The 14,303-nt window shown below is 38.9% G+C and overlaps 1 protein-coding gene across 9 annotated transcripts; it reads left to right on the plus strand.

The window, feature by feature from the left end:
* On the plus strand, window positions 1–12,002 carry LOC18432457 (mediator of RNA polymerase II transcription subunit 33A). 9 transcript variants are annotated; one of them, XR_016060949.1, is made up of 12 exons: window positions 1–474; window positions 1,607–1,717; window positions 2,583–2,945; window positions 3,357–3,673; window positions 5,076–5,167; window positions 5,356–5,716; window positions 5,954–6,164; window positions 6,654–6,768; window positions 7,355–7,506; window positions 7,922–8,570; window positions 9,175–9,381; window positions 10,482–12,002. XR_016060949.1 is itself a non-coding variant. In XM_006842560.4 (12 exons), the coding sequence occupies exons 1-12, from the start codon at window positions 224–226 to the stop codon at window positions 11,585–11,587; spliced, it is 3,945 nt and encodes a 1,314-aa protein (XP_006842623.1). In that variant the 5' UTR covers window positions 1–223; the 3' UTR covers window positions 11,588–12,002. The 9 variants fall into 9 exon arrangements, 5 of the variants coding, with proteins under 5 accessions (XP_006842623.1, XP_088730208.1, XP_020521731.1 ...); XR_016060950.1 differs by having other exon boundaries at window positions 6,659–6,768; window positions 7,355–7,516; XR_016060948.1 differs by having other exon boundaries at window positions 7,355–7,767; window positions 10,482–11,862.
* The last annotated feature ends 2,301 nt before the right edge of the window (window positions 12,003–14,303 follow it).

Below are 14,303 nucleotides of genomic sequence, written 5' to 3' on the forward strand. Positions count from 1 at the left end.
GGTTTCTGGCCATTAGAGATTTAAAGGTGGTGAGAAAGTGAAGAAGGGGACCTGGTTTAGAGAGAGAAAGAGAGAGAGAGAGAGAGCTGGTTTTCGGCCATTAGCGATTTATAGAGAGAGAGGGAGAATGGTATATGTTCAAAGAACTGGTTTCTGGCAATTAGAGATTTAGAGGTGGTGAGCAGGTGAAGGAGGGGACCTGGCTTCTTCTCCCTCCTCTAACATGGAGGACCAAATTTCTGGTATTTTGAGGCATTCTCTTGAACGCAAAGACCCACCATTAATTTGGGCCATGGAGGTTAGCAGCGCTTTGCAAGAGAGTGGTGTGGGGCTTCCTAGTTCAGAGTTAGGGCACTTACTGGTCTCTCACCTTTGTTGGGCTAACAATACTCCTCTTTTATGGAAATACATAGAGCACGCGGTGAGCTCTCAGCTCGTTTCTTCTCTGCAACTCCTTGCTTTGCTCACTTCCAGGTAATCTTATTGCTTGAACCACTTGTTCTCCTGAGGAGAAAATATGGGTCTCTCTCTCTCAGTAGATAGTAGCTTTTGGTTTTTTTATCAAGTTGAAATTTTGGGTTTCAAAATTTTGGGTTTTCATGATAAAAAATGGGCTCTCTCTTCTCTCACAGTAGATAGCTTCTTTATGTGCGTGTGTTATTTTTTGTTTGATCAAGTTAGAACTTTTGGTCTCGGCATTTCTCTCGAAGTTATTAATCTTCATCCAATTTTATAATTTTTTGACAAAATAGAAATTTGGGTTTCATTCTTTCTCGTTGGAAGTAGACAGATTACATCAATCAAACAATTAAAATTTGATTTTGATTAAGAAAGAATTGGGAATGTAGAGGAAGCTCCCAGAATTCATATCATAGAAAATATTTACCCTTTATTTGAGTGTTTTGTTATTTATTGGTAAAGTTTACTCCTAAGAGCTATGTTTGGTTTCTTGATTTACATATTGGATTACTAGCTAGAAGTTCCTGATGTTAATTACTTGTAGTCTTGTACATTCTCAAATGGGTATTGCTTTATTTACTATTTTCCTATTGGTTTTTATATATGTCTACATTTTAGTAGTGTTTTTGAATTTCAGAAGGAATGGAGATATTTGTTTTTTCATTCCTTTTAGAAATGGGCATTGCTTTATTTCTATTTTCCTCTGTATTTTTTACAGATGGCACTTTTGCTTCACGTTTCTGTAATGTTCTCCAAGTTCAGAAGAATGTTGGCACTTATTTCTTCAATCATTTTAGAAAGGAATGATTAAATGCTTTCAGATGGTTGCTTCTGTATTGTTTTATTGGAAGATACAAATTATCAAAATAAAGAAAACATTATCATCATCATCCAAGCCTTATCCCAACTATTTGGGGTCGGCTACACGAATCCTGTTCGCCATTCTACTCTTATGTGGTAAAAGTTTTATGCTGGTTGACAATCCTCCTCCTTTCTCATCCGGGTTTGGGACTGGCATGACTGGCTCGGGAGAGACCATGGTGGAGTTGCAAAATAAAGAAAACAGTTCTGTTAATTTCATTCATTGAAAAGGATTCTGTTAATTTAGTGAAACATGCTTTGATACAAACTTGCATTTAAATTTCAGGGTGATTCCTCAAAGGCTGAATCAACCAGAGGCTTACAGGCTATATCTCGAGCTTGTTAGCAGATATGCCTTTTCATTTCTCTCAACAAAAGCGGCGCCATGTAAGGAAAAGTGCGTGTTTTCAACTTCTTCCTGATCAATATCCCCAGATGTTAAAATGCAGAATAGTCCTAGCTGTAGATTCTGGACTAGGTGAAATTAACTTCGATCATGCTTGTTTAATAATGTTTATGAATTTGCTGAATATTTCCCAAGAAGACATTCATTAGGGGGCATGGCAATGTTATGCTTCATTTTAATGCATGTTATGCTTGATTCTAAATGCATTTGTTCCCCTTAATGCATTTCTTCCCCATCATTCTAATGCATTTCTCTATGTGTTGGTAACTGTATATTGTTCAGCTGGGTTCCTAGACAATCATTACATGCTCCGTTATAGAACTGTTTTCTCTACTCCTCTCTCTCTCTCTCTCTCTAAGCATTTATGCCCATATCTGCATGGCATGGGGCATAATAACACTCCCCTCTCCCGGAAATCCACTTAAGGTTATTGGTGTTCATTCTTTTGCTTCAGTTGTGATGTGCATGGTCAGTGTGGTATATATTGTTGGTGATTTTCTATGAAAATTTTAACCTGGATTATTTCTGGGGTGTGAGTTGCACTTTCACAAAATATCTAGTTTTTTCTTCTTCCCTTGGATTATTAACCTATTACATATTTATGATGCTTTATGGTGCCATTTATTCTTGAACATAGGTAGGCAGCATTTATTCTATTTCCGTTGGTTGAAGAGTTTGAGTTGGTTTTTGTACAGTTTGGGGTGTCAAAGGATACATAGGTGTTTGAGCTTATCCTCTCTGTTCAATTTTATGGTAGAACATGATGCTTGGTTTTATTCGTGTTAACTAGATAGCTTGCAAATAAAAACCCATTTACAGCAATTGAAAAAATGAAATGCCTCTTTCTCCTTTTCAGGATTTTGAAATCTGTAGATGATACCCTTCAACTTTCACATATATTTGGGGTCAAAGTAGTGGAGCTTGGACAAGCGGTGGTATTGTTCCTATTTAGTGTTATCTCTACTTTGGTGGATTGCACGTTAGAAGATTGGGGATTGCAAGGGACGGCTAGAGAGAAGAACGGACTATATGGGACAGCTGGAGCTGGAGACATGGATATAGATGTTAAAGGGAATATTAAAGGGAATAAAAATGATAGATTGCTTGAGCACCGTGATCATCTGCGGAGTATGAATTCTTATGCGGCCATTGAAGTGGTTGGGAAGCTGTTTGAAAGCAAAAAATCATCGGTCTTGCTTCGGCTCGTGCATCATAACTTGTGAATCATTATTCTACTTTTGTGTTTGTTGCTTTTCTTCTATGTGAACTCTTGCATTAGTTTTATGGTTGTTAGATCATATCTTGACCTGCATAACTCTCCTGGGACATATACTTAACTCCTATAGATTATGGAAAACCATAGACCATTGTGGTCTTCTCTTTTTGATGAAATGATGGATAGTGATGGAGAGAGAGTGGTATCCACGAATGGGTTTCATGTCGTGTTTTGGTTGTTCCCACTCTCTGTCCATCATCATCCATCGTTCATCGGGTGGTAATGACCCTATGTTCTCTGGGTTTCCATAATACATTGGGTTAAATTATACTTGTACTCTAATTTATATATTATTTTTCTAGAAAGAGCAATCATGAGAAGACATACTGATAAGATGTTTTCTGCAAATACTAGGCCTGAAAAGTACCGTGGTTTGCTACAGAGACTACAGTATCTCGAAGCCCATAAATCAAAATTGCCAAACATGAAAGTGGGGACTCCTCTAATCGGGAAGTTGTCTGGAGCCCTGCAGAGGGTCCTAGAGCGGGAAAACCAATTGAATAAGTGTCAAGTTATCAGAGCCATGATTGATATTGGGTGTTCTAACTCAGTATTGCGCCATAATTTTGGAGTTGCTCATTCGGCTTCTTGGATTTCTTTTGATCTTTATATGGAGAATGTAATGGATGGGAAACAACTACCAGCAACGTCGGCTATTGAGATACTATCAGGTGTGTGCCATTCCTCTGCATTTGAGCCAATGATTGCCTTTAAACTTGCATTTCAACCTTGACGATAGAGGGGAAAAAACTTGCATTTCAACGTCTAATACATAGATTATGCTTTTGAGCTAAATTTGGTTTCAGCTCTAAATGTGGCTGATAACCAGCCTCTTTTGCCAAAATTGGGTGGAGCTCAACGTGCATAATATGGATAATTTTTAATCGTGTCTTTCTTATTTTAATGTTTTAATTTGGGAAAGCAGCTGCAATTCAACATTTTCAAAGTTTATTCTGTTATATGTGAATGTCCTTCGGTGGTGACCAAGATTTGTGAGCTGTCCTACTGGATCCTTGTGAGATGGACTGCCTTGATTGAACCATCCGATTGCCAGCATTTGCAGGGGCATTTGATAAATTTTTTTAGAATATTATATTTGGAGATTTATTTTAGTCCGCCTAGGTTTGGGGTACCTTTCCCCAAGATTTCAGGTCAAATGATTTATAAAAAATTCAAAGTAGAAGAGGGTGCATACACATTGGTTGTTAGATTTGTGAGATTGAATCTGAGCCGTCCAACCTGTACTGATGATCTGTGGGCTGGCTGGTTCAGTAAACTTCTTCTCCAAAGTGTATACTTCTTTTTCTATAGACTGTGTGTGCGTGTGCGCTCGCGCGCGTGAATGTGCGCTCGCGCACGTGCATGTGTGTGTGTGTGTGAGTCGGCGGCCTCATCTGTTGATGTACGTCCTCCTTGTAAAATCTATTCAACAAATGGATTTTGATCCGAAAATTTAAGGATCCATAATGTAGGCTATAGTGATCATAAATAATTAAAAATTTTCAAATTGTTTTTTTTTTTTTTTTTTTTAAATTTTCTAAGCCCTCTATTTTTTGAAATGGTCCGGTTGTTTTTTCTATTCCATCATAAAGATGGACGTTAAATGGTCAGAGGATTGCATGCGTCCCCTCACTCATACAACGCTTTTCCTATATATAATGTAAAAAGACCATATGAGCCTACGGAGCCTATGTAAAGTATAAGCCAGCCCCGATTGATGCTCCCAGAAATAAACTGTCTGCTTTGCCTACTACAATTTTTTTTTTTTAATTATGTTAAAGTGTTAGATGGACCCCTAATTTTGCACTAATCTGCTTTTTATGTAGGCTTCCCAAATAAAAATAAAAAGTGGATATGCATAAAAATGTGGGCCCAATTGTGTTCGCCATTTTCAGTAAATGTAGGCCATCCCAATCACCTCTGATTCTTCAATCTGGGCCATTTGGCCTATACTGTTCCATTGACTGGGCGCCTCAAAGAATCTCTGTGTTGTATATATCCTAACTTAATAATATGACTCAAAATATATATTTTTGGTCATTTTGTTTCTAACTTCATGAAACCCTACTGCAGAACTAATCAAAACACTCAAAGTGATGAACCGAGCTAGCTGGCAAGAGACATTTCAAAGTCTATGGATTTCTGCTCTGCGCCTTGTGCAACGAGTTAAGATTAATCCTATCTCTGCTGTGCTTTTCCATTCTCATATCATATGAAAGAAACTTACCTGGGTCTCTTTATAATGTTTTGACTGCCATACTTTCCCTTTTCTCATGTTGGACCACTACACTTATCATTACATGTGCACCCAAATTGTTTGACTATTAATAACACGATGACAATTGCATTGTAGGAGCGTGACCCACTAGAAGGCCCAGTACCCCATCTAGATGCTCGATTATGCGTTCTTCTGTCTATTACACCCCTTGCTGCTGCTCGTGTCATTGAGGAAGACATGGAAGACTCTTCACTTATTAATGGTGGTGTAACCCAAAATTCAGGAACCACTGATGAGCATGGAAAGGATGGGAACTTACCTACTTCGAGAAGGCAAGGATTGATTTCTTCTCTTCAGGTATTAGGGCAGTTTTCTGGGCTCCTATTGCCTCCTCCCTCTGTTGTGCCTGCTGCTAACCTCGCAGCTGCAAAAGCAGCGGGATTTGTTTCTGACAGTTTTAATGGAGCCAGCCGTAGTGATACCTCAGTTAAAGCAGGTGATCCGTTTTTACTTATTTTTAAAAAATTTGTTAGAAGTTACTCTTATTATTATTCTGTGTAGGTGGTTTATTTGAATTCTCAGTGAAAGCTCATGGTTTGATAAATGAAAAGCCTGTAATCATCGATGACTATTAATATAATGAAGAACATGCAGAATACAAATTTAAGGAGCCAAATTATTATCTATGATGATTTTACTTGTTTGGAGCTTAGTGTTTTATTTTCTTTTGCAGTTGGGGACATGCGTCACCTAATTGTTGAAGCTTGTATTGCGAGAAAATTGATCGACACATCAGCATATTTCTGGCCTGGTTTTGTTGGTAGATCGGTTACTCCACCACGGCCAGACACCACACTGCCTCCAGTATCTCCTTGGTCTGCCTTCATGAAAGGAGATCCATTGAATACCCTGAAATATGCATTGAGCATGACTCCTGCTGCAAGGTATTTTTCGATCTTTGGCTGAATTTTTTTTCTTTTTTGGTAATTCAGCATTTGGATTCAAACCTGGGATGAGGTGAACACCTTAACCAATCATATGCCCAATCTCAAACGTGCTGAATGGCTTTTCTTCATAAGGGAATATTTATGTTTCCAAAATGTAATGCCATAGAGTAGTTCAGGAATTAAGCTTTTATTGCTTATGATTCTGCCATGGCAAGGTGTACTTTCTGGTGGACTATGCAAGTACATAGTCCATTGGGTCATCACCGTCTAATGAAATTCTTAACATGTTTTAGAGTGAGTGTCGTCCATAAATGGGATCATATATTTTTCTGTTGTGTCCGTCCTCTTTCCACAACCATCCATTGTGTTCACCGGACGGTGATGACCCTGATGATCTATGATTTGTAATTTTCCATGTCTCATTGGCTTATAGTGCCCTTTCCTTGTAGCATTTTGGTTCTTGACTTTCTCTTTCTTATTTTGAAGTTTAGCAGAACTTGAGAAAATCTATCATATTGCCTTAACTGGAGCAGAAGAGGAAAGGATAGCTGCAGCTAGAATTCTCTGTGGTGCTTCTCTCATTCGTGGATTTAATATTCAGGTAATGCATGTTTTTGAATAGTAACTACCATATTGGAATTAAGACAATGCATGGAATTGTGCCTTTGCCACACTCATAGAAGAAGAAGATAGTTTTATGTGTCAATATATGAGGTTCAGCAAGCATGCCAGTTTTTCAGTCTCTTCTGCTATTTCTCATGAGCAGTTTGGTGTCCCTGCCTTTCGACATGAGAAACTTTGTGCTTTTGTTTTCAATTTTGATTATGTCAATTCTAGATATCTTTTGGTTTTTGAGAGCGTTTTATTTATGTTCTTTTTGTTTTATTCCTTAATTTTTTTATGGTATCTTGTCCTTTTTCACTTTGGATTCTGATGGAAAATGCAAGTAGTTGCAATAAAATTTTCTACATTCGATTTACTTTTTATTGTTGAAGAAAGTAGGTTACTTGTAACCTAGTAAAACAAGTAACATCTCCAATGGGTAGTTGTTTAAATGCTTAAATGATTAAATCTAGTATATTCTGTTCTTTGTGGCCACATAGGTTATTAAGCAGAATTTCTTCTCCATAATTCCTACTTTGGACTACACTCCATGTTGCTTTGTTAACATTGTTTCCTTTTTGCAGGAACATGTAGTGCGGTTTGTGGTGAAGCTTCTGTCCCCTCCTGCACCACCGGACTTCACTGGACCTGGAAGTCACTTGGTTTCTTATACATCCATGTTGCAGGCAGTCCTTTTTGGACTGTCCTCAATTGACACTGTCCATATCCTTTCTTTGTACGGCGTGGTAAACCAGAATTTTGATCTTGGGCATTATATAATTTGGTTTTATTGTATTCCAACTGTAGCTTGACTCTTCAAGTTTCTGATAAAGACAAACGCAAGATATATGGGTGGCCTTAGTTTTTACGAGAGTGCCAAATGGCCTTACCAAATGCTGTGTTAGAAATCAATCAATTCAAACAAAGAAGCCAGATACTCTAAATTTAAAACACTTCAAAGCATTCGGCCAACTCGGTAAAATTTGTCCTTTTCTTTGTGAGTGCCAAAACCCAATGTAAGAACTTCATTTAGAATTTCAAATTTATGGCTATATAGTGGATCGAAACTCATTTGGTAACTAACATGTGATTATTAAGTCATCCAGTAGCCTTATCAGCAGGTTTTCTATTAAACCCAACTAATTTTGCAGATTCCTGAAGTTGCAGCTGCTTTAATGCCCATCAGTGAGACGTTTGGGACTCTGATGCCTGCATCTGACCCTAAACCAAGCGGTGGAGAAGAAAATCCAGCTTATATGGTTTTCTCCTGTGCATTTCTCTTTCTACTTCGGTTATGGAAGTTCTATCGACCCCCTCACGAGCACTACATAGTAGGACGCGGCCCTCCTCTTTTCTCTGGACTCACTTTAGAGTATCTTCTATTACTCCATAATGGTCGAGTTGCTTCCAATGCAACGAAGGGGACCAATGAGAAAACTGGAAAGAGAGAGAACCAACATTCAATTTATATCGACTCATTTCCAAAACTAAGAGCTTGGTATCGCCAAAATCAAGCTTGTATAGCTTCAACACTTTCTGGACTATGCAGTGGGAATCCAGTGCACCAGGTTGCCAATAAGATTCTCAGTATGATTTATAAGAAGATGAATAAAGGTGGGGTTAATGGTCCAAACACCCCTTCGAGTGGGAGCTTGAGTGGGTCACCAAGGAATGGAGAAGACAGTGGTCAGAGGCCCATGATTCCAGCATGGGAGGTGCTTGAGGCTATTCCCTTTGTGCTGGAGGCCGTGCTCACAGCATGTGCTCATAGAAAGCTTTCATCTCGGGATTTGACGACGGGTTGGTTGCAACTTCCTTTCTGGTTTTATTGGTTTTGGGAAGTATGTCTAGTCTAGTGACTATGAAAAAATGTAAAAGAGTCCGTTAGAGGGTCATCATTGTCCAGTGGATTGTGGAAAATCATACATAGTTCTGGAGGGACCATAACTGTCCATTGAGTGATGGATGGTGATGGAGAGAGAGTGGCACTTGGGTCATGTCCTGTCCTGGTGGGTCCCTTTCTCTCTCCATCATGGTCCTTCAAATTCATTGGACGGGGATATCCCATGTGCAGTGGTTTTCCATTAGGTTATATTATACTTTCCTTGTTGGTTTTCCCAAATGTGCTTTTGAGCTCCAAGACACAAGGATGTGTGAGCTTGTCTTCTATTTTGAAGGTTTTGGCATTTTGTCAGCTGCATTTCATTTGTTGGATTTGCGTATCATTCTCATTAAGACTACTTTCACAGTTTTGGTGCTGGATTAGGTTTGAGGAGCTATCATAGTCTTTGTTTTCCTTATACAATTTAAATTAATTAATTTGGATTTCAGAATATAACTTGTTCAGTATTTATATATTTCTTCCTTGAAATAAAAAATGAACTGTTCAATTCTTTATTTGCAGGCTTGAGGGACCTGGTGGACTTTCTGCCGGCTTCTATTGGGACCATTATAAGCTACTTCTCTGCGGAGGTTTCTCGTGGTATTTGGAAGCCTGTTGCCATGAATGGAACAGACTGGCCTAGTCCTGCTGCAAACCTTCTCTCTATCGAAGCTGAAATGAAGGAAATTCTTGCTGCTACCGGTGTTGAGCTCCCCAGTTCTTATTCAGGTCTATATCTTCTCTCTTTGTTATTTTATTATTTTATCATCAATTCAAACCAAAATATTTTATGCTTCCACCTGAGTAATACTTTCCATTTGCTCCCTTGGGAAAATTTCAATTTTAAGATTAATTTTAGGACCCCAAATTTCGGGGATGTAACGTATTCAACCCATATACTATCTTCATCATTATCGTCTGAGTCTTGTCCTAACTATTTGGGCTTGGCTATAAGAATCCTATTCCACCATTCCGCTCTATCAAGGGCCATACCCTCAGTCTGACTATAAGTCACCATATCTTTTCTCTCTACTTCCATCCAGGCATTCCCCTTGCCCTTTTAGAGCCATTTTCTTGTACCAAAATTACCCCTCCTAGTCGGTGTTGTTAGTGTACTTTCCATCATTTTATCGTTGGAGCTACCCCTAAGTTCCTAAAATGTATTCATTCCGAATTCTATCATTTTTTGTCTTGTCAACCCATATACTAATCTCAATAAATTAAATTTCCTTTGTTGCACTCTATATGCGCTTGAAAAAATAATGTCTAACGATTGAATAGAAACCATACAATCTTTAAAGTGTGAGATCTATGTATTAGAAAACTCAAAATTTTGAATTTTGTTTTTTGAGAACAATCATCTAGTGATTCTTAGGCGGTTTCCAAAATTTTAGATTGAAAAGATTCTCCCAAGTAGGTCTTCTAACCAAGGGAGTAGAGGGCATATACCATACTCTTGGTGTATGCGCTCTTATTACAATCCTTGATCTTTGGGCTATCTGGATGATGATTTCTCAGCATTTTCTCATTTTCGGTTTTGCTTGGATTATCTTTGTGATCTTCATCTTTCACTTTGCCATGCAATGATTTTGATTAGTGGTGAAAGTGAGCCAATGTATGTTGTAGAAGTAACAAAATTGTCACCAGGCATTCTCTTTACACAAGCAGAGCAATGGCCTAGACATCTCTCTTTCTCTCTCTCTCACATTGATATGAGCAACTCTCTCTTTATATATATTTGATCTTTAATGCTCTCTCTCTCTCTCTCTCTCTCTCTCTTACACACACACACATTGATTTGAGTGGTTCCCATCATGCACAACAAACAGGTGGGCTCGCCCAGATGACGCTCCCTCTCCCCATGGCTGCGCTGGTGAGCCTGACCATCACATTTAAGCTAGACAAGAGCCTCGAATTCATTCACAGTGTTGTGGGCCCTGCCCTCGAGAGTGCTGCCTCTGGTTGCCCCTGGCCCAGCATGCCCATCATAGGGGCATTATGGGCACAAAAAGTGCGGCGATGGCATGACTTCATCGTATTCTCATGCTCCCGCTCTGTCTTCAAGCAAGACAAGGATGCTATCTTTCAGCTCCTTAAGAGCTGCTTCTCTGCCTTTTTGGGCCCCTCGGGCCTGGTGGGCCTAGGTGGGGTTGGCGCATTAGTGGGAAATGGCGTTGCCAATCGTGCATCATGGGGGGGTCGCATGCCCGTGGCCCCTGGCTTCCTCTTCCTACGCACTTGTCGAACCATACACAACGTCTCCTTCGTGACCGAAGCCATCTTGAAGCTCGTTGTTGAGACTGCCCGGGATCTCTCGAAGCTGCCTGAGCCACTGATTGGATCATCCCAACGGCTCAGATCGTGCCAGGTGTCACTTTCTGGCACGGCAGCCAGCGTGAGGGAGGCGGCAATGCTAGGGGCGAGCCTGCTGTGCCTGGCAGGTGGGCCACAGCAAGTGCAGTTGCTCTATGAAGAGACTCTGCCCACCTGGCTCCTCTCTGGCGGGCCTAGAGCCATGGGACCACAGGCACGTCGACCCATCTTAGAGGGCTATGCAATGGCCTACTTATTGGTTTTGTGCGGGTGCTTCATGTGGGGTCCCACAGAGGAGTCGGGGCCTCCGGGCATTGCGATGGTGCGAAGGCGTGCCCGTGCAAGAGTGGTGGGGAGGCACATGGAGTTTTTGGGTGGGGCCCTTGATGGGGAGATATCGTCATCAATGATGGAGTGGGTGAGGGCATACGTAGTGTCCTTTCTTGCGGTGGTGGTGAGGATGGTGCCGTGGTGGATCAGCGAGGTAGAGAGCGATGTGGTGAGGAGGGTGGCAGATGGTTTGAGGGGTTTGGGGGAGGGGGAGCTTGCACTCGCATTGTTGGAAAGAGGAGGGCTGGGGGCTATGAGCTGTGCCGCTGAGATGTTCATGACCGGGCCATAGATTAGGGTGGAGAGAGAGAGAGACAGAGTGCTCTATGGCGCTGTGCAGTTAGTGAGCATCAAACAACATACATGAGCTCCAATGCCTCACATGAAATCAGCGATGTGTTCATGTGTTCTGCATCTGCTCATGTAACTTCTAATACCAAAGAGAGAGAGCGATCTTTCGGTACTGAGGCAGTTTTGTAAAACACACATGGTTTTGTTCTCTGTTCCCATGTACTCTCTTTTTGGGCCAAGTTAATTACAATTTATGTATGTATTATTTGATATTCAGATCGTGGTCTTGGCCAAACATCCTTTCTTTAAGATTTGGTATTGAATATTGGTCCATTTACACGGTTGTGGGACTGGGAAATGTGTCGGCAACTTGTAAATTTAGCAGAGAGACAATAAATCTCAGCCCTTCGTAGTCATCATTCAACCTCTGAGATGATGAATTCCTTTGGTACACTCCATGACTGCACTTTTTGAATACTGTACCTCTGTCTACTGTTAAATGAGAGCCAAAATTCAAGTGGTCTTCTTGTTTCCATTAAAAAGGAAAAGCCTTTGGTGGGTCGGTTGCATCTGCCCTGGTTTTCAAGGGATTTTGGAGCTGAAACGCATGCAAATCCGTTTCTGCCTTCAATCCTTGATTTTGGAATGCCAAGTCTTGGAATGCCAAGTCTAGTGTAAATCTGATGATCTTTGAAAAATTGAATGAACAGTTAAAATAAGTTACAAAATGGATCGTTATTAAGGCTAAAAATTTCAGTTTTATATAATTGTGCTTCATGAGACGAGTAAAATTATGGATTCAAAATCCATTTTCGAGGTGGATTTGGGAAGCTTTCTCAATTGGAGTTTATGCATATGAAGATAGATATGAGCTAGGATAGAGGTGGAAGAAGGAATTGTCTACAAAGACCATTTATCTGTCATACATGGAGGTCACAATCATTCTCACTCATTAGATGTCAAATTAGATGGTTTGGGGTCAATCATAAAATCTAAGAAATTTTTTTTTGGAACTTTGTGTCTATTCAATGATATTTTCATAACCAACCATTTTAAAATTTGAGGGACAATAATGATTGTGACATCTGTATACAAAAAGTATATAATCTTTTTGTAAGATAATCCCATAAAAAAATATAATCCCGTGTAAGATGTTGAAAGTGTACATCATAGTCATGTGGAGCATACGAAATAATTACTCCCCACAGCAATGGAATAGGAGACCTTTCGAATTGAAATTTTGGAATTTATTCAGAATGGCCGGATGAGTATTTTTAAATAAAAAAAATAGAAAAAAAGGATTTTGACCGTCTGAATACTTGAACATGATTGTACAATACTTGGGCAGTCTCTGTTTTATCTTTATGATGTTATTTTCATTAGCATATAAGGTGTGTTTCTTTTTCTATATAGAAATTGAGGAGGCTAGATTTCAAAAAATTTAAATACTAAAAATATACCTAACTAGGGTTTTACTAGAGGGAGTAAATGCATGATTTGCTCCAGCTGTGTTTTAGCATGAACTTTAGCGTAGTCCAGATAAGGTTTGTACATGAGTTTCTTTTTAAAAGAGGGAAATACTTCATAATTTAAGTTTTGAAAAAACGGCTAGTAAGAGGATCGAGATATGGATTTTTTAACATAAACACTGTGTTTTATCTGGGGAAAAGTATAGAATGAGACCATTCACCTTTGATACAAGGTAGTCACAATTAATCTTGACCATTTGATGTAAAATTGAGTAATTGTATTTATTTATTGACCAAGCTAAAACTGCAAATTTTTTTTTTCTCAAACTATGACATACCAAAGCTATGAAATTTCACATCAAATGATTATAAATAATTGTTAACACTTTGTATCAAAGGTAAATAGTCTCATTATATACAATCTTATAAATGCATAGCTTTTTTAAATCAAAATGATTGATTCATCTTAATCAGGAGGGGGGATTAAATTATTTCCCAAGCCAATCTCCTGCCCGAGGGATTAAGCGTATAGTATATGCCACTACGGGAGTACGATATACTCAATCATTATTGAAGTTCCGCATTCGTTTAAATTTAAATGATTGTTTCTTTTGGTTCGGGAAAATCCAGGCCTATTTACTGTCCCCCGTGGCCCGCATTCATGAATAAACATTGTAATAAAGAGAATTTTTATGAGAGGGAGAGAGAGTGTGTTCTTACTTCTTATTTCAATGCCATGATTTAGTATGAAATCTTATGGGGTATGGGCCTAGGATTTATGAAAATGAAGGAAAGCCTCATCTCAAATTCTTTTTTGGATCGCATTTTGGGCATTGAAAATCTCCACAATAGCTCTAAATCAATTTCCAACACGAATTATGAATTTTGAAGCTGAAAAAGGATATGGATCTTGCATATTTGTGAATAATTATTTCTAGAGCGATAATAAACAGTTTAGATGATATATTACAATATATATTATTTTTAAGATTTGAAATCCTATTTTTTTTTAAAACCATCAAGGCTGAGATGATCGATTTTAATGTTTTTCGATACTAAAACTACAAACTTTAGTGAGTTTTAGGTGAGGATTTATATATTTTGATACGGTCGTGAAAAAGTTTATATAAGGTTGCAAAAGAATTAAGGTGTATATAAAAAAGTCCATCAAAAAATATTATTTTAATATTAAAAAACCCTATAATTGATCATCTCAACATCGAGATGTATGACTATGTGAAAAAATAA

This window comes from Amborella trichopoda, chromosome 8 (genome assembly GCF_054954075.1).
Source record: "Amborella trichopoda isolate Santa Cruz 75 chromosome 8, AtrichopodaSantaCruz75HAP2 v2.0, whole genome shotgun sequence".
NCBI lineage: Eukaryota > Viridiplantae > Streptophyta > Magnoliopsida > Amborellales > Amborellaceae > Amborella > Amborella trichopoda.

Excerpts from the sequence above, each read along its gene's own strand:
- LOC18432457 (XM_006842560.4), top strand. The coding sequence starts at position 224 with ATGGAGGACCAAATTTCTGGTATTTTGAGGCATTCTCTTGAACGCAAA. Across the intron at positions 1,718-2,582 it reads GCGGCGCCATGTAAGGAAAA|GATTTTGAAATCTGTAGATG; the intron begins GTGCGTGTTTTC and ends TCTCCTTTTCAG. Across the intron at positions 6,769-7,354 it reads TTCGTGGATTTAATATTCAG|GAACATGTAGTGCGGTTTGT; the intron begins GTAATGCATGTT and ends TCCTTTTTGCAG.